The sequence below is a fragment of the Oreochromis niloticus genome, linkage group LG20 (genome assembly GCF_001858045.2).
Source record: "Oreochromis niloticus isolate F11D_XX linkage group LG20, O_niloticus_UMD_NMBU, whole genome shotgun sequence".
In the NCBI taxonomy this organism is placed as follows: domain Eukaryota; kingdom Metazoa; phylum Chordata; class Actinopteri; order Cichliformes; family Cichlidae; genus Oreochromis; species Oreochromis niloticus.
In genome coordinates, this window is record NC_031984.2 from 1,772,677 (window position 1) to 1,790,864 (window position 18,188).

At 42.2% G+C, this 18,188-nt stretch overlaps 1 protein-coding gene across 2 annotated transcripts; it reads right to left on the reverse strand.

Moving 5' to 3' along the window:
* Window positions 1-8,242: 8,242 nt before the first annotated feature.
* Window positions 8,243-17,139, reverse strand: LOC109196134 (polymeric immunoglobulin receptor-like). 2 transcript variants are annotated; one of them, XM_019349434.2, is made up of 7 exons: window positions 16,892-17,139; window positions 15,329-15,673; window positions 14,421-14,729; window positions 14,264-14,332; window positions 13,079-13,171; window positions 10,898-10,938; window positions 8,243-10,594 (listed from the first exon to the last, which is right to left on the reverse strand). In XM_019349434.2, the coding sequence occupies exons 1-7, from the start codon at window positions 16,929-16,931 to the stop codon at window positions 10,505-10,507; spliced, it is 987 nt and encodes a 328-aa protein (XP_019204979.1). In that variant the 5' UTR covers window positions 16,932-17,139; the 3' UTR covers window positions 8,243-10,504. The 2 variants fall into 2 exon arrangements, with proteins under 2 accessions (XP_019204979.1, XP_019204980.1); XM_019349435.2 differs by lacking the exon at window positions 15,329-15,673 and having other exon boundaries at window positions 8,244-10,594; window positions 14,421-14,639.
* Between the last annotated feature and the right edge of the window lie 1,049 nt (window positions 17,140-18,188).

An 18,188-nucleotide genomic window follows, 5' to 3' on the forward strand; every position in this document is an offset into this window, starting at 1 on the left:
AAATACGCTTTCCTAAGAGTATTTTATCAAACATGCTTGCTTAGAATCAGAAAGAGGAAATAGACAACACTCAGTGCGTCTGTCCTCTTAAAAAAGAAGAGAAATAAACACATATGGGACAATTCTCCCCATCTTAGACAAAATGTGACCTTAAATGTCCGTTTCCAAGTCATGTTCTTCTCTACACACGACTCTTGGCCTCCAGGGCATAAAACTTTAAGCATAATCTTTTACTTTACCAGGACTAGTACTTTACCAGAACCCTCATACGTGCAATAAGACTGCTATATGTGCAATTCTTTCTTTGACAAGGTTGTATTTTGTATTTTCTTACTCAGCTGTATGTAGTGTTGGTATTCTATTTTATTCTATTCTACTTTATTTTATTGCATTCCAGTGTTTTCTAATTTCTGCTGCATAACTTTGAACAAATTTCCCACCTGTGGGACTAATAAAGGTCATCTTTATCTTTAACTAGCCCTAATCTAAATCCTATCTCATCCACTGCTGAAATTCTAGTTCAATGAACACATGTGTTGCAGTTTTAAAATTAAAAGAGGAAGTAACTCACACCTAAGAACTGTGTGTGTGTGTTAATGTCTGTGTCCCTTTAAATGAAAAAAGGTGAACACATGTGGTGAGTTTTCCTCAATTTACACAAAATATGACATTAAATATCCTTTTCTAATTCCTGTTCTTCTTTAAACACCATGAATGACCTCCAGGTCATAACCTTTGGACTTATAACTCTGATATAAGTCCACACAGCGCACCAAGCACAGAGAAAATTCAACCTCAGTGCTTCAGAATTCTCCTCAAAATTCAGAAACTGTTTCTGTCATTTATCTGCCCAAGAACTTCATCATATGGACCTCGCCGGGTCCAGTAATCTTCAGCACATGTATCTCACTGCAGCCAGTGAAGATTTAAAAACAGTTTATTGTCTCAGTTTACCCAGCATTCACTTATCAGATGGACCGCAGCCGATCCATACATCTCAACACAATCGTGTGTTCACCTTTACACAACTTATTCTTTACTTGTATCACAACACATCTAGTAATATCATCAGAATTACTTCAACATGGTAAACATTGATTTTCCTTTAAAACCAACTTACCCTTAAAACTCAAGATCACATCTGACTCGATTCTCTGAAATCCTGAGTCAGTTAAACACCTTGCTCAACTCACGGTGTCTTTTTCTCGGACCCCTTCGTCCGAGCTCACTCTTTTTTACCCCGGCATCTCCCCCAGATTGTTACGAGATCTTCATAGACCCAAAAGTAAGCATATTATTTCCCTAATCAAAAGTGAAGCCGTTCCTCACACAGTAATTCTTCATCCAACAGCCTTTGTGTTTTGAAACTAAAAAGAGGAAGGAACAGGGCCCAATTTTAAACTGTGCATGTTGTCACTGAACAACACACACACACACACAGACCCAGGGCAATTCTTCCTGGATCATTTATCAACGTTCGAACCAACACAGTCCGCATTGATTATTTTCTGGACCTCAGCAGATCCACCAAAATTCATATAAATATATCAGCCATTAACCGATTTATTTCTTTTCCTCAGACCGCGCCGGATCTGTTACTTCAGCACAATAAACACTGATTTTCCTTCAAAATCAGTTTACCAAGAGCCACAAAACCATTTCTGACTCGATTTTCTGAACTTCTGTGTCACTTAAACATCCTGACAGCACCAGGTGTTTTCTGTCGGACTTCCTCGTCCGAACTTAATCCTTTTACTTGCAAATGAGCGTCTCCCAAAATGATCCTCTTGATCATTAGCTATTCACCGAGCCCACAACTCTCGGCAACACCACCTGACATATGCCCACGCTGGAGCTCCTCTTTGAAATCTCAAAGAGGTACAGGATTCTCCAATCCCGTGAGTTTGACACTTATTAAACCATAAGCTGACCAATAACTCTTATATTCCTCTATTCTTAAACATGCATTGGTCTCTTTTTCTTTTCTTTTTTTTTTTTTACCATGAAATACCATCCATCCATCCATCCATCTTCATCCGCTTTATCCGAGGCCGGGTCGCGGGGCAGCAGCCTAAGCAGAGAAGCCCAGACCTCCCTCTCCCCAGCCACCTCCTCCAGCTTATCCGGGGGAACACCAAGGCGTTCCCAGGCCAGCCGAGAGATATAATCTCTCCAGCGTGTCCTGGGTCTGCCCCAGGGCCTCCTCCCGGTGGGACATGCCCGGAACACCTCACCCAGGAGGCGCCCAGGAGGCATCCTTGTCAGATGCCCGAACCACCTCAACTGGCTCCTTTCGATGCGGAGGAGCAGCGGCTCTACTCTGAGCCCCTCCCGGATGGCCAAACCTCTCACCCTATCTCTAAGGGAGAGGCCAGCCACCCTTCAGAGGAAGCTCATTTCTGCCGCTTGTATCCGCGATCTCGTTCTTTCGGTCACTACCCACAGCTCGTGGCCATAGGTGAGGGTAGGGACGTAGATCGACCGGTAAATTGAGAGCTTTGCTTTTACACTCAGCTCCCTCTTCACCACGACGGACCGGTGCAGCGTCCGCATCACTGCAGCCACAGCACCAATCCGTCTGTCGATCTCCGGCTCCCTTCTCCCATCACTCGCAAACAAGACCCCGAGATACTTGAACTCCTCCACTTGGGGCAGGAACTCATCCCTGACCCGGAGTGGGCACTCCACCCTTTTCCGGCTGAGAACCATGGCCTCAGATTTGGAGGTGCTGATCCTCATTCCCGCTGCTTCACACTCGGCTGCGAACCGCTCCAGTGCGAGCTGGAGGCCTTCACCTGATGAAGCCAACAGAACCACATCATCCGCAAAAAGCAGAGATGAGATTCTGAGGCCACCGAAGTGAAAGCCCTCCGCCACTTGGCTGCGCCTAGAAATCCTGTCCATAAAAATTATGAACAGAACCGGTGACAAAGGGCAGCCCTGGCGGAGCCCATCACCCACAGGAAACGCGTCCGACTTATTGCCGGCAATGCGAACCAAACTCTTGCAACGGTTGTATAGGGATCGAATGGCCCGTAGCAATGGGCCAGACACCCCATACTCCCGCAACACCTCCCACAGGACACCCCGAGGGACACGGTCGAATGCCTTCTCCAAGTCCACAAAACACATGTAGACTGGTTGGGCAAACTCCCATGCACCCTCAAGTATCCCTGAGAGGATAAAGAGCTGGTCCAGTGTTCCGCGACCAGGACGAAAACCGCATTGTTCCTCCTGTATCCGAGGTTCGACTAACGGACGAACTCTCCTTTCCAGCACCCTGGCATAGACTTTCCCAGGGAGGCTGAGGAGTGTGATCCCCCTGTAGTTGGAACACACCCTCCGGTCTCCCTTCTTAAAGATGGGGACCACCACCCCGGTCTGCCAGTCCAGGGGTACTGCCCCTGATCTCCACGCAACATTGTAGAGGCGTGTCAACCAGGACAGCCCTACAACATCCAGAGCCTTCAGGAACTCGGGGCGGACCTCATCAACACCAGGGGCTCTGCCACCAAGGAGTTGTTTAACTGCCTCAGTGACCTCGCCCCCGGAAATTGGCGGGTCATTCTCCTCATCCCCAGACTCTGCTTCCTCCTCGGAAGACGTGTCAGTGGGATTAAGGAGGTCCTCGAAGTATTCCTTCCACCGCCTGACAATTTTCTCAGTCGACGTCAGTAGCGCTCCGCCAGCACTATACACAGTGCAGGTAGAGCACCGGTTTCCCCTCCTGAGACGCCTGACGGTTTGCCAGAATCTCTTCGAGGCAGTCCGAAAGTCTTTTTCCATGGCCTCTCCGAACTCCTCCCACACCCGAGTTTTTGCTTCAGCCACTGCCCGAGCCGCATTCCGCTTGGCCTGTCGATACCTGTCGGCTGCCTCCGGAGTCCCACAGGCTAACCAAGCCCGATAGGACTCCTTCTTCAGCTTGGTGGCTCCCTTCACCTCTGGTGTCCACCATTTGGTTCGGTGATTACCACCACGGCAGGCACCAACCACCTTGCGGCCGCAGCTCAATGCAGCAGCTTCGGCGATGGAGATGCTGAACATGGTCCATTCGGACTCAATGTCCCCAGTCTCCCTCGGAATGCTGTTGAAGCTCTGCCGGAGGTGTGAGTTGAAGATCTCGCAGACTGGGGCCTCTGCTAGACGTTCCCAGCACACCCTCACTACGCGTTTAGGTGCACCGGGTCTGTCCAGCGTCCTCCCCCGCCACCTGATCCAACTCACCACCAGGTGGTGATCAGTTGACAGCTCAGCCCCTCTCTTTACCCGAGTGTCCAGAACATATGGTCGCAGGTCTGGTGATACGATTACAAAATCGATCATCGACCTGCGGCCTAGAGCGTCCTGGTGCCACGTGCACTTATGGACACTCTTATGTTCGAACAAGGTGTTCGTTATGGCCAAACTGTGATTTGCACAGAAGTCCAATAACAAAACACCGCTCGGATTCAGATCAGGGAGGCCGTTCCTCCCAATCACGCCCCTCCAGGTCTCGCTGTTGTTACCCACGTGAGCATTGAAGTCTCCCAGCAGGACAACAGAGTCTCCCGGTGGGGCACCTTCCAGCACCCCCCCGAGGGACTCTAAGAAGGCTGGGTACTCTGAACTGCCACTCGGCGCATAAGCGCAGATGACAGTCAGGACCCTTTCCCCGACCCTAAGGCGCAGGGAACAAACCCTCTCATCCATCGGGAAAAACCCCAACGTACCAGCAGCAAGCCGAGGGATATTAGAATACCCACCCCAGCCCGCCGCCTCTCACCAGGGGCAACTCCAGACTGAGACAGAGTCCAGCCCCTCTCTAGGAGACTGGTTCCAGAGCCCAAGCCATGCGTAGAGGTGAGCCCGACTATATCTAGCCGGTACCTCTCAACCTCACGCACTAACTCAGGCTCCTTCCCCACCAGAGAGGTGACATTCCATGTCCCTATTGCCAGTCTTGGCAGCCGGCGATCAGTCCGCCAGGGCCTCTGCTCCTGGCCGCCGCCCAGCACACAATGCACCCGACCCTTATGGCGCCTCCTGCGGGTGGTGGGCCTGCGGGAGGATGGGCCCATGTCTCCTCTTCGGGCTGTGCCCGGCCGGGCCCCATGGACTAAGGCCCGGCCACCAGACGCTCGCCCTCGGGCACCCTCCCGGGCCTGGCTCCAGGGCGGGGCCCCGGTAACCCTATCCCGGGCAGGGTAAACTGTTCCCTCGATGTTTTCTTCATAAGGGTCTTCTGAATCGCTCTTTGTCTGGTCCCTCACCCAGGACCAATTTGCCATGGGAGACCCTACCAGGGGGCAAAAGCCCCCAGACAACATAGCCCCTGGGATCCCTGGGACACACAAACCCCTCCACCACGATAAGGTAGCGATTCACGGAGAAGATGAATACCATATAACCTTTTAACTCAGTACTGTCTGTTTCTCAAAGTTTCATTATCCTTGCTTCAAAGCTTCTCATTACTTCCAAGTTACTCATTCATTACTTCAACATGTTACTTTATTCTCGAGAATTCAGTTTTACCCCTACTGCGCCAATTTAGTAGTTAAGATCATCTACTCAGCGAACAGATAATTTAGAATTCAGCCAATTTGCACAAATTTGCTTATTGAACAGGTTTGTGCGTACCTTTTAATCTTTTTAGACCGGTCGTCTGTTCGCCTCATATCAGATCCAACCTTCGGCCACATTAGTTCTCTCTGATCTAATCTAGAAACTTCACGGTCTGCCGTACACAGAATCTCTTTTCCCTTTTCTTTAACAAGAGATACTCAAAAATTCTGCAAATTCTCTCCACTCAGGAGGAGGCTCACAGCTTTATTCTTACTCTGTTTCTGGTTGGATTAAAATAACTCTTATATTAGAATCACCCTGTCCAGTGATACTGTATTTCAAAATCACCAAAGGCACGCTCACAAAACAGCACTGACCACGGCGGGTCCACAAATGCACAGGTAATACTTTTTAATCGTCTCTCATAGGTCACAGTATTTATTTTCAGAGTTACTTCAACACAACAGACCTTAGTTTCACTTTACTGCTCGGCTGGCTTTACTGCAAAACCTCAAGCTTACGGCTGGCCTGAGTTTCTCTTAAATCATATATCAACTTCCTCGGACTCTTGCGTCCGGTATTTTACTCTTTTTCTCACAATTAAGTGTCTCCCTAACAATGATCCTCTGCGATCATAACCAATTTTAAAACCAAGGTCCCAAGTCTTGGTAGATGGTCAGTCTCCAGTACCGGACGCCGACGGACCCTAATAGACGTCTCTAATAGGGAGGGGGTCTGCACCCCTGAACTTTGACACTTATTAAACCAAAATCCTTAACACATCATCTCAATTACTTTTAGCTCAGTACTGCTTCTTCCAAGCAACCGTGAATGCAACACTACTCTTAAGTTTCACTTTCGTTGCAACAAAGGTTTTCGTTTCAAACAAAACTCAAAACAGAGATCAACGGATGACCACTTGACTACATGTTCTAGAATTATAATCCAATGCAGCACAATTTCAGTTTAAGAGGTTTGTGCCTTACCTTTTTGCGGGCCCAATAGTCAAGCGATCACCGTGACGTCTGCCGTTCGATCACCTGATCTGGCCTCGACCTCCGCCTCGACAACAAACACCTGTACTTCTTTCTACTGGTCTTCAGATTGCCCGCATTCTCCACCAAAATGAAGCGAGATCGATCAACTGCAGACCAGACAACAAACGACGGAGGCCCAGAAAAGTGCAATCAAACGATGAGTTTATTGACAACGGAGAACAATCATCAGCATATGGCCTGTTTTGCTCTGACAAAAATACACTGAGTTCTGGTTTTATAGCATAGAGGATCACACCCCCACATACACGTCAATACAGGTCAAAAATACATTATGTCCAGTCATTGTTTACAGACAAGGGTACATCTTGTACATCTCTAATAACTATAAACAGACATATAACTTCTCTTTTTGATAACACCTTCCATGCACAATCATAGTCCTAAGCCTTCAGAGTATCTGAGGGCTGGTTATCTCCTCCAGTCATCTGTTACCAGGTCGCTAAAAGGGCAGCCAGTTACAAAGAGGTCAAAGACACTTGCCTTTTAAGGTAACCAACTTCAAGCTACAGGGTCTCTAAGAGCTAAAAATGGACACTCGTCATTAATCACTAAGTAGACTAAATTGCAGCAAGTTTCAAATAAGAAGCAGAAGACACTTGGGCCTTGGCTCAGGCCTGCTACTAGATTTATGTGTATTGTAAGCATGCATGCAATTAACCTGCTATGTTCTCATCTTCCCTCAACATGTATCACCTGGACACTCTCACCAGTGAAGCTTAAAACCCTCTTGGATAGAACATCAACTCTAAACAAGCACAGATATGCAATGTGTATAAAATGAACTCAACCTGTGAATAGAATGAATGTGATGACAAACATTTTCAATGCAATATGAACCCTGTAAACAATATTACTGTTAAAATAATACTCTAAAACATGTTATTAATACATTTATCATAAGGCAGATTATATGGCAGCAATAAGAGAATCTCTAAATCCCAACAGGACTCACAAAAAGAGTCATCTTGGACATGAACATCTGGAACCTTTATGGTCTCATTACAGCTCATAAACACACACAGTCAACCAAGTTTGCACCAGTAGTGCTCTTTTGGATGAATGGATCTAAAACAAAATAAAATAAAATAAGAAATGGAAATGAAAAGAGTTGTACTGGATGGTATTGGAGCTCCATTAAATGAATAAAACAAATGAAGTGAAGAAATTTCCAGTCTGAATTCATTGAGACCCAAACAGCAGTACTGTAATGGAAGTGTGAGTGTGCAGAGCCTATTCTGTCCGTGGATGTGAGGCAGATAAAGTGCTTTAAGTGTTCAGAATAAAGGTTGATTTACTAAATGTGTCTTTTAGCATTAAGTGCTCTCAGTGGCCAGAAAGACTAGAAACATATAATATAAATATGAGCTCTTTTTTTTCAGTTGCTTGTTGTTGCCTGTGAGACACAAAGATCATCAGTCATGATGCTGTTTGCTGTAACAGTAATGAGCTCGATGACTTTCAGGTAACTGAACCTTTAAATCAGGTTTGTCAGACTCATTTCACATGACGGCCCACTTCATCTTAAGTGGGCCGGACCTTTAAAACTCCCCTTTCTGTCCCAGTAAAGAAGTCACATATTTAACAGTTTGTCTACACGATGAAGAAAAAGCTGCTGTGACAAAGAAAGAAATCTGTCAGCACGACTCTTTGGACTTCAACTGTAAGTTTAATAAATGTGTGAAATCACAGAAAAAGTTCTGTAGCTCATCCTCGACTGTCCAGTTTTTCACTTTACTTCTGGAAAAAAAACAAAAAACAAAAACACAGAAATTTCTTTATTAGACAGTAAAAAACGTGAAAAAACATTTAAGGTTTTCTTAGAGCTGAGCGTTTTGCAGTTTGGCAGAATTTGTGAAAGTTGAAATTTCTTCAGTACTGAATAGCAGAAGTTAAGCTTCCTTAACAGCTGCTGACAGCACTGTACACAGCGGCAGCCTGGTGCATAATAAGCAAGCGAATAATGCAGAATTGACTGTTCTTGAAGCACAGAGAGAGAGAGATGTGTGCAGGAATCATGGTGGAAGCAAAACAGTCAAAGTCAGAGAGAATTCATGACAATGTTTTAAAATGTGAAGCGTAGTTTTGGTCTTTTTTTGCTGCTGGTTCAGTGAGTTTTGGTCACAGTGATGAAACCTGCAGTTTTAGTTTATGTCTGCTTTCAGCACCTGTTGGTGTGTTCGTGCTGTCAGGTTAACGAGGGTCCATCTTTTTTGCAGAATCTATCTACCTGTTAATTGTTGGCTGTTTCAGCTGTTATTGAAATGGTTTTGTGAACTTTTAGGTGAGATTCTGACATTTCAGTGGATACCACACATGATATGTGTTACAGGGTATTGTAGGGTCTACCTTACAGTATAAAGTACCTTGAGGCGGCTGTTGTCGTGATTTGTGCACATAAAATTGAATTGAACTGATACCCACTAATGTGTGATCACATTGATGTCACTGATTTATATTTGAAAATGCTCTAAATTAACTAGTTTTAGGTACAGACCCGGTACCTTGTCTGGGATATTAGATTTTTGTAAATACTTGTTTACTGACCGGCTCCAACTTTGTAGTCTGTTGTTTTTGTCACTTGTTTTCTGCCATAAGGTGTTTACTTAAATTCAGTGCACATATCAAGATTGAGCTGATTACACTGTTGTTTTGGAATATTTAAGATTCATGTTTTAGCATTCAAGTTTCATAAGAAATTTTCCATGACAGTGGAATATGTTGATTGTCTTTGTCTATCTGGTAACAGAACACGTATGTCTGAGATATATAATAGAAATAAACAGGTGTAATACTGTAAAGTAACAAAAGAGTTCATAAGTATTAAACTGTCTAATCATATATATATGGCTCATATACAGCTGTCCACGGGTACTGCCACACAGTACCTGTAACACACATGTCTGTATTTAAATAACAGATCTGACGGAACATCCTGTAAACCAGCTGTTCTCCCTCTGGAGTACATCTCTCTTTGTACGATGAGGATCCATAAACAAGGGTTTTATCAGTAGAACAAACTGTAACTTATGAAAATACAGTTAAGTACAGAATTCCTGCTTGTGCTTGTTTGTGGTGAGCAGCAGATCAAACAAATTATAAATTATAAATTATAATTATAAATGGCTTCAAGCACATTCAGGCCTGTGAGACTCATTTAGACTCTGAGTCATGGCTCTGTGCACACGTTTCTGCATCTCTGCCATTCAAAGACACTTTGTATACAGTTTATTTGATGTAATATTCAATAGTGAACTGGAACTTTAGTCTTTTTCAAGGAAGCTATTTTCATTCATTGTCTTCATAAAGCTTTATTTTATCCATTTATTACTACCAGGGAGAACACGTGAGCTTTAAGGCCTGGATGAGTTTGAAACCTTTTTCCTCCAAAATGTAAAATGGCTGAAAAGATGCTAATTTGATAAATTCTGCTATCAGCTTTGCAGTTGCTGCTCGTTTTATGAGATGAGTAAACCCCAACAATCAGCAAACACATAGTGACAGTGGGAAGGAAAAACTCAATTTTGTCTCCACTGCTGTTCTGCAGAGACCTGAATCCTCAAGGATTTCTTTAATGGTTACAAAGTAAAACATGTAATTATAGGTGAGATAGGAAGCACATGTTTGCAGTGAGGTGTCAGAGGACTGATGTTTCTTGTGAAACAGCTTTTGTGTCTGTGTTGAAACTGATTCATGGTTTTCACTGAAAGGAAGTTTTTTTCCAGTAAAACCATCACTGTCACTGTTGTACAGATTTAGAAAGCTTCAGGTTACTTCTTTCATTTTTGTTTAATGTATGATTTTTTTTTAAACATTGAAAATGTCGGTGAAACGCTGGAATCAGGAAATAAACGCAGGTGTGAATCCAGAGAGTCTCATGTGTGGTGTGTGAGTGTGGAGTAGGTCTAGTCCTGGTCCCTGGCGGCTGGATGGAGGCTCTGGTAGGTCGAGTCTTCACGTGTAGAACCTGGAGTACAGTTCTCGTAGTGGACGTCCTAAAACAGAGACAAACTGTCTTCTTCACATAACAAGAACAGACTCTGACTTGGTGAAATAATTTGTGCTGGTAAATATTTCCATGTTGCCTCGTTGAACCTCTCAGACAACAGTGTCTCTGTTTGTTGTTGGAGTCTCCGTCTGGGCGGCCATTTTTGTCACCTACCTGTTTGAATTCACCTTCTTGGATTGTAATTTCTGGAACAGTCTACAAACTGAACCATCACACTGTGACTGCTTTATTTCTTTGTTACAGTAGCAGTCTGTCAGCAGTGAGAGGAAACAAAGAGAAAGAAAGTCACCTCCATGTTTGTGCCCTCTGAGTTTCCTCTGGTCCTCAAACCTGTGGAACAAACAGGATGTTCCTCTGTTAGAAGGACCAACCATTCAAAGTGCACATGAGGAAGAAATACAGAACACAAGGTGTGTATAAGATACTTATACTTCCTGTAACATCACCTTCGGCTTTGTGCACTTCTGTTTTGAAGACCCCATACTTACTGTTATTATTTTTATCATTTTTAACTTCACATGTGTGTGTGTGTGTGTGTGTGTGTGTGGGGTGGGGGGGTGGGGGGGGGGGGGTTTGAACTAAAGTCAGTGGTAAATCATAATGTGGTGAAATATCATTTACATTGCCCTAACTATTAAAATAATTGATATTTCCATCCCCAATCACTCCTTCTGTCTGAGGTTTCTTCCTGTTAAAATGGAGTTTTTCCTTCCCACTGTCACCAAAGTGCTTGCTCATAGGGGGTCATCTGATTATTGGGATTTTCTCTGTTTTCTTTTTATTATTATACTTTTACAGTATAAAGTGTCTTGTGGCAACTGTTGTTGTCATTTGGTTCTATATAAATAAAATTGAAATTAAATTGAATTGAAAAAGTTTAAATACAAATTGAAATTGAGACTTTGAGGCCTCTAATTGAGAAGTTGAGACTAAGAACCCCACAGGAAAGTCGTTACTGAGGTCACAGACTTGTTTACATCTGGGCTTGTATTTCCAAACAAAGCAGTGTCCCTGTACTGGACATTAGAAAGAATGCAGGTTTCAGTTACTTTATATTTGCTTCATTTTCAGATCTGAGGCTTGTTGAGCAGTCTGTGGCACAAAGTCTGTGTCATGATAAATGACCCAAATATCAGATTCTGTTTGTCTGGCTGTATTCTTTGATGCTAATGAGTCTTAATGTTTTCACTTCAATTCCTTCTTTCACTTGATTCAGTAGTGACTTATCACACAAGGAAGATTTGAAAAATGCACGTCCTTTGTGGACAAACAAGAAATCAGATGACAACCCGAATAATTCATTATTATCAGGATGTCCTAAAAACTCGCTGAAAAGCCTTCAGCTAATCCAAAATGCTGCAGCAAGAGTCCTGACAGGGACTAGAAAGAGAGAGCAGATTTCTCCTGTTTTGGCTTCCCTTCATTGGCTTCCTGTTAAATCCAGAATTGAATTCAAAATCCTGCTCCTCACATACAAGGTCTTAAATAATCAGGCCCCATCTTATCTTAATGACCTTGTAGTACCATATCACCCTATTAGAGCACTTCGCTCTCGCTCTGCAGGCCTACTTGTTGTTCCTAGAGTATTTAAAAGTAGAATGGGAGGGAGAGCCTTCAGTTTTCAGGCCCCTCTTCTGTGGAACCAGCTTCCAGTTTGGCTTCAGGAGACAGACACTATCTCTACTTTCAAGATTAGGCTTCAAACTTTCCTTTTTGCTAAAGCATATAGTTAGGGCTGGACCAGGTGACCCTGAATCCTCCCTTAGTTATGCTGCAATAGACGTAGGCTGCCGGGGATTCCCATGATGCATTGAGTTTTTCCTTTCCAGTCACCTTTCTCACTCACTATGTGCTAATAGACCTCTCTGCATCGAATCATATCTGTTATTAATCTCTGTCTCTCTTCCACAGCATGTCTTTATCCTGTCTTCATCCGCTTACCCCCACCTGTCATAGCAGACAGCTGCCCCGCCCTGAGCCTGGTTCTGTTGGAGGTTTCTTCCTGTTAAAAGCGAGTTTTTCCTTCCCACTGTTGCCAAAGCGTTTGGTATTAAGTGGTCATGTGATTGGCGTTTTCTCTGTATTATTGTAGGATCTTTATGTTATAATATAAAGCACCTTGAGGTAACTGTTGTTGTGATTTGGTGCTTTATAAATCAAATTGAATTGATTTGAACAAAGAATGTCTGAATATGATCCTCCCAACATTGTCCAGAGTTTGTGTTTGAAAAATCTTTGTATTCTCAGCTGCAGGCTGGGAGCAGCTGGTGATTGTTGTATTCATGCCTCCCTTATTTCAGTGGGACAGCAGGACGAGAGAGGAGCCCAGACAGGGAGCTCGTGCCGACCCGCTCAGAGGGGAGAGTTGCTGTAAAGTTACTCGGTCGTAGGTGTAAAGAACAAAAACTTGCTACACAAAGTGTGTTGGGTCTCAATTTCACAATGTGTTTATGTGTTTGTGTTTCCTTACCTGTGTTGGTCATCTTAATGCAGATTATTAGAACAGCCAGTGATGAGAGGATGAGAAAGGTGAGCAGACAGATGATCCCATACAGCAGCACACCTGTAGGAAAAAATCTGATTTACTATGAATTATTGATTGTTGAGTGGGTCTGTAGCTGGGATAGTGGAATCATTTTTCATCAAATTTAATGTAGTTTTAATGTTTATATTTAAAGAGGATTGTTCATACATTTTCTCAGAGAGCCGGGTCTGCATCGTGTGCGTATACATGTTGTTTTAGGCAGAGCTCAAACAAATTCGGCCAAGAAAAACAACGTTGTCCTCATACATGTCCTGCACCGCCCTTATAGGCTCCTCTAACACTCCTGATTTCCTGATGCAGTTCCTCTCTCAGCACCCTGTCATACATCTACCTACATCCTCTCCATCATATCAGCCAGCGCACTCTGATCGTCAGTCATAGGTCCTGGATGTAAAGTCTGTACTCTCACTCCTCTGCCTTCCACATCTCCTCATTTGTCTTCTGCCAGTATCAGCACTATTTGCATATGTTGGCAAACAGCACCAGAGGGGTTTGTAGTAAACCAAGGCCTCAACCAATGATGACAAAGATTGATCTTTCTTGATGAGATCCATTTATTTGGCACTAGGAATACACTAGGTACACCGGGGGTGTCTATAGCTCAGGAGCAAGTCATCTGTCAATCAGAAGGTTGGTGGTTCCATGCCTGGCTGTGCCGGACTGCATGCCAAATATCCTTGTGAGTTGTTTTTTTCACAGATCCACTGGAGTGTGACTGTTAGATAAGAATCACTTAAGCATAGAAAAAGTGCTTTGATGCTCTGGGAGAAGAGAAAAGTGATGTATGATTGGCCTATTTACTGTTTAGTAGTTTAGTAGTAGTCTGATGTTTGTGACCAGTAAAAGGTTTGTAAGATAAAATATGTTTTAATTATGAAAATGAAAAAGAAGCCATCTATTAGAGTGAACCACACAGTCATGCTGTATGAGGCTCCCATGTGACCAACTCTATGTTAATAACTTCCAATGTGTTTGAAATTTGATGGTGTTTGAATTGGAGATACTTTGTCAGGATAACAGCTGTTCATCAAAATCTTGTAGCAGCTTTTAGTACCTAAAGTATTCTAATGATACAGTCTATTATTTATCTCTCCCAGTAGGTGGATGTACCTGTGGATGTTGGTCTCTCAGACAGCTCAGTGGTTGTAGTCAAAGGTAATGAGGCTGATGGGATGGCTGCTGTAAAAGGTCAGAGAGTCAAGTTTAATTTAGACCTGTAGTATGTTATTGCATTAAATATTAAATATTAATGTCAGTAAATACTCACCATCTGTGACAGTAACCTCAAAGTCTCTGAATGAACCACTCAGGTAACATCTGTACCGTCCTGAGTCAGACTTGGTCAGCTGTGTGATGCTCACATACAGAACTCCTGATGAATATTCAATGATGTATCTGCCGAGCTGAGCTCTGACATCGTAGGTTTGAAGAAGAATGTTGTTTCCTTCACATTCTCCCCTGCAGAAGTACTTATGTCCTCCAGAGTCTGTAAAGGAACATCCGACTGTGAGAGAGCTTCCAGTTTCTTTATAGAAGTGTTTCAGCTGAGCAGGATCATCGTTTCCACCCAGCAGTGCTGTTAAAGAGACAAACGATCAATAGTTACTATCTGTGCTGAAGATGATGCAGTCTGATCACAGTAACTCCAGTTTGATCCACAGTTAATCTGATCTCACCATCAGCAGGTCACTGGACTGGACTTAATTTACAAAACAAACCACTTTATAGACTCTAAAAGTGTTTTATGGACTTGATCATATTTAAACATATTGAATCATTATTAAAGTAAGAACAGTTCATTATTTAAACTGATATTTTGAAAGAGGAGTTAAAAACGACATTTCTCTGTGACCCATAAAACAGATGTAAGAATTCTAATTTTATTTCTTTTAAGTCATAAAAACAACAATAAATTTGATGAGCACTGTGAGACACAGCGGAGAGCGTTGTTATGATTATGTGATCAGTGATGAGAGAGATGCAAACAGGTGCATGAAGACACCATGTGCAGCTACAGTGAAATGATTTACCTGTTTAAGCTTCTCCATCACTGCAGCTCAGTTTTGTTTGCATTTAATCTTTAATCATTGCTGCACTAAACATGTAATAGGATTCAGGTGGCTACAGATGAAGATCTCCAGAGATATAAAAACCAACAAAAAGACAAAAACTCACCATCAACAACAATGATTCTTAAATGAATGTACGACACTGATGACAAAGATCCACCCAAACCACAGCTGTACTGTCCAGAGTCAGACTCGGTCAGCTTGCAGATGCTCACAGATAAAACATAATAACGGGCATCATAATCAAAGTAATATTCAATGCTGTATCTGCCTGTTTCATCCCTGACATCAGTTGTTTCAATGAGAATATTTTGTCCTTTACAGTCATCTTTGCAGAATATCTTCCATGTTCCCGATGAAGAAAAGAAACATTTAATTGTGTAATTTCCTCCAAAGACTCCATAAAAAAGCATCTGAGCTTTGGTGACTTCAGCGTTTCCATCCTGCAGAGCTGTTGGAAACATCAGCCATCAATAGTTACTATTTATACCTGTAAGAAGCTGCAGTCTGATCACAACATTCACACACAGACTCACACTGAGGTTAGGTTTTATTTGCAGTAGTGACATTCATGTAAAGAGAATATTACTGTTTAAATGTGGATGAAAAACATTCTGTAAAATCATCATGACCTAAAAATGTATCACAGCATGTAGCAAATGTTGTCTGTGAAACAGCAAAATAAGAAAAAGGAGCCAAAATGGTGACAAATAACCAAAAATATTATTAAAAGAAGGTATTATTTAAATAAACATATTTATATGCTTATATTTATCTGACGCAGTTTTAAAAGCCTCCCTGTTTGTGTCTCAAAGTTTATGAAGCAACAACAAGAACACGTTAACATGCAGTTAAAGTAGAAAATAAAAAAATCATTTTTCTTAAATAGAAATTCATCAGATTATAACCAACAGACTAAGTTTGTTCTCTTTACTTTTTAAGGAAGTGAAAGAAAAAAGAACTATTTTTGAAAGGGTCAGTTTACATTTTTGGAGTAACAAACCAAACTCAGCAGCTCACATGAACATGAATGTGCTCACTGTGATGGTTTCTTCTCTTCACACTGACCACAAAGAGATCCACGAAACTGTGAATTTAGTGGTAAGATTAGGAGAATAATGATTTAATGTCTGGAAATGATTTCAGTTCATTCCAGCATTTAAACTCTGTGCAGTCGTATTTCTGTTCAGCTCTAACAGGACAAACAGGAAGAATTCACAGAACTCTGGGTTTCAAAATGCTGACAGATTTATTTTGACTGTTAGTCACAGGTTTATATATTTGTCTGCAGGAAGTGATGTCATTTTGTCAAATCTATGTGCACTGTGGGAGTCAGAGTGAAGAAACATGAAGTCTGTAACAGCAAAAATCCAAATGAAATCACAAAATATATTATTGTTGTTTTTCAAATAGAAAATTGTTACCTGATAAAAAATAATTTTATCATCATTTCAGTCATTTTCTTTTATGATCAACATGAAAGATTTCATATTCTGATCATGTCAGTCAAAGTTGGCTCTTTTCTAGTTTTAGTTTATATTTTTAAATAAGTAGCAGTTTGAGTTTGTGCTTTGATTTTAATCTCTAATGTTCATTATGAGGAAGTAACAAATAATGAAGTATATCTTAAAGACCAGCTAACATGAAGTCAAGTCCTAAATGTACTCACAAAGGAAGAAGAAGCAGATCAGAGTGTGATGGACTTTCATGATGAGGCTCTGATGGTTTACTGCTGCCTCTCTTCTTCTTCACTGGAAACCAGGAACTTGTGACGCCTCACTTCTCTAACTGAAGGAGTCCCTCCTCCAAACACACAGCACACACCTCGACACTCCTCCCCTCTGCATCCGTCTGTGAGTCTGCTGCAGGGCAGTGGGACCCTCGGTAAATGTCTCCCATGATGTTCACTCTACAGTCAGTCACAGCACCGGGTTTGTATTTGTTTCAACAACACATTTCAGGCATGAAAAGATGATGCTCATGTGCATTTTTAGACTTTTTAATATTTTTCTCAACTTTTCACTGGATGAAAGAATGAAAAATAACACGAAGCATAAAAAAAATCATTCTTACTCTGAGGTTGTATTAAGGATGACACTTTATAATAAGTGCACACTATTAAGCATTAGTTAATCATCTGTTAAGCATTAATTAATGGTTACTTATCTCTACAGCATCTACAAAGTATTTCTCATAATCATATTACCTCAAATATTGGCTGATAGTTTATGACACTGTTTTTATTTTTGTATCAACATTTGTGTGTCCAATCTGTAAGCATTGTTCTGATGTTTTTGTGATTGGCATCTTAAAAATACAGCGCGTTCTGTATCTATCCTGTGTGTTGTCATTTATTTTTTGTTACAATGTATTTGAAAAACTTCCACATCTATAAATATGTTGTAAGGTATATATGGTCCCCACTTTAGATGGGCTCACTCAAAATACTTTACTAACAAGTAGCAAATGGTTTGTAACTTCCTAAATAAGTTTATTAAGGTATTTATGAGTATTTATAGATAATCTATCGAAAAAGAAGTTGGTCGATAGTGAGTTACTGTCACCGTCTGAAGAGGCAGAGGCAGACCGTGCGGTGGTGTGTGTGGTGGACCCAGGTGCGAACAAGTGAAGTGGAGACACATGAGAACACAGCTGACTAGAATGGAACATAATGACAATACAGGGGAGAGTAACACTAACTACAATGAACAAAGAACACCAGACTCTTCCAAAATAAAACAGGAAACACGCAGACAGACATGAAAATGAAACATGGCATGAACTTAACATAACTGCATAGACATGAAACATGACACGTAGACACAGAACCAGGGAGACTGAGTACAGGGGAAGATGGCAGAAATAACTACAAGAACTTGACAACATAAGAGACACAGACATAACACACATGAAGGGCAAGAGAGACTAAACACAAGGGTAATATAATTACAAATGAGCTGGAATAA

Excerpts from the sequence above, each read along its gene's own strand:
- LOC109196134 (XM_019349434.2), bottom strand. The coding sequence starts at position 16,931 with ATGAAAGTCCATCACACTCTGATCTGCTTCTTCTTCCTTT. Across the intron at positions 15,674-16,891 it reads GATCTGCTTCTTCTTCCTTT|CTCTGCAGGATGGAAACGCT; the intron begins GTGAGTACATTT and ends TGTTTCCAACAG. Across the intron at positions 10,595-10,897 it reads CAGAGGGCACAAACATGGAG|GACGTCCACTACGAGAACTG; the intron begins GTGACTTTCTTT and ends TCTCTGTTTTAG.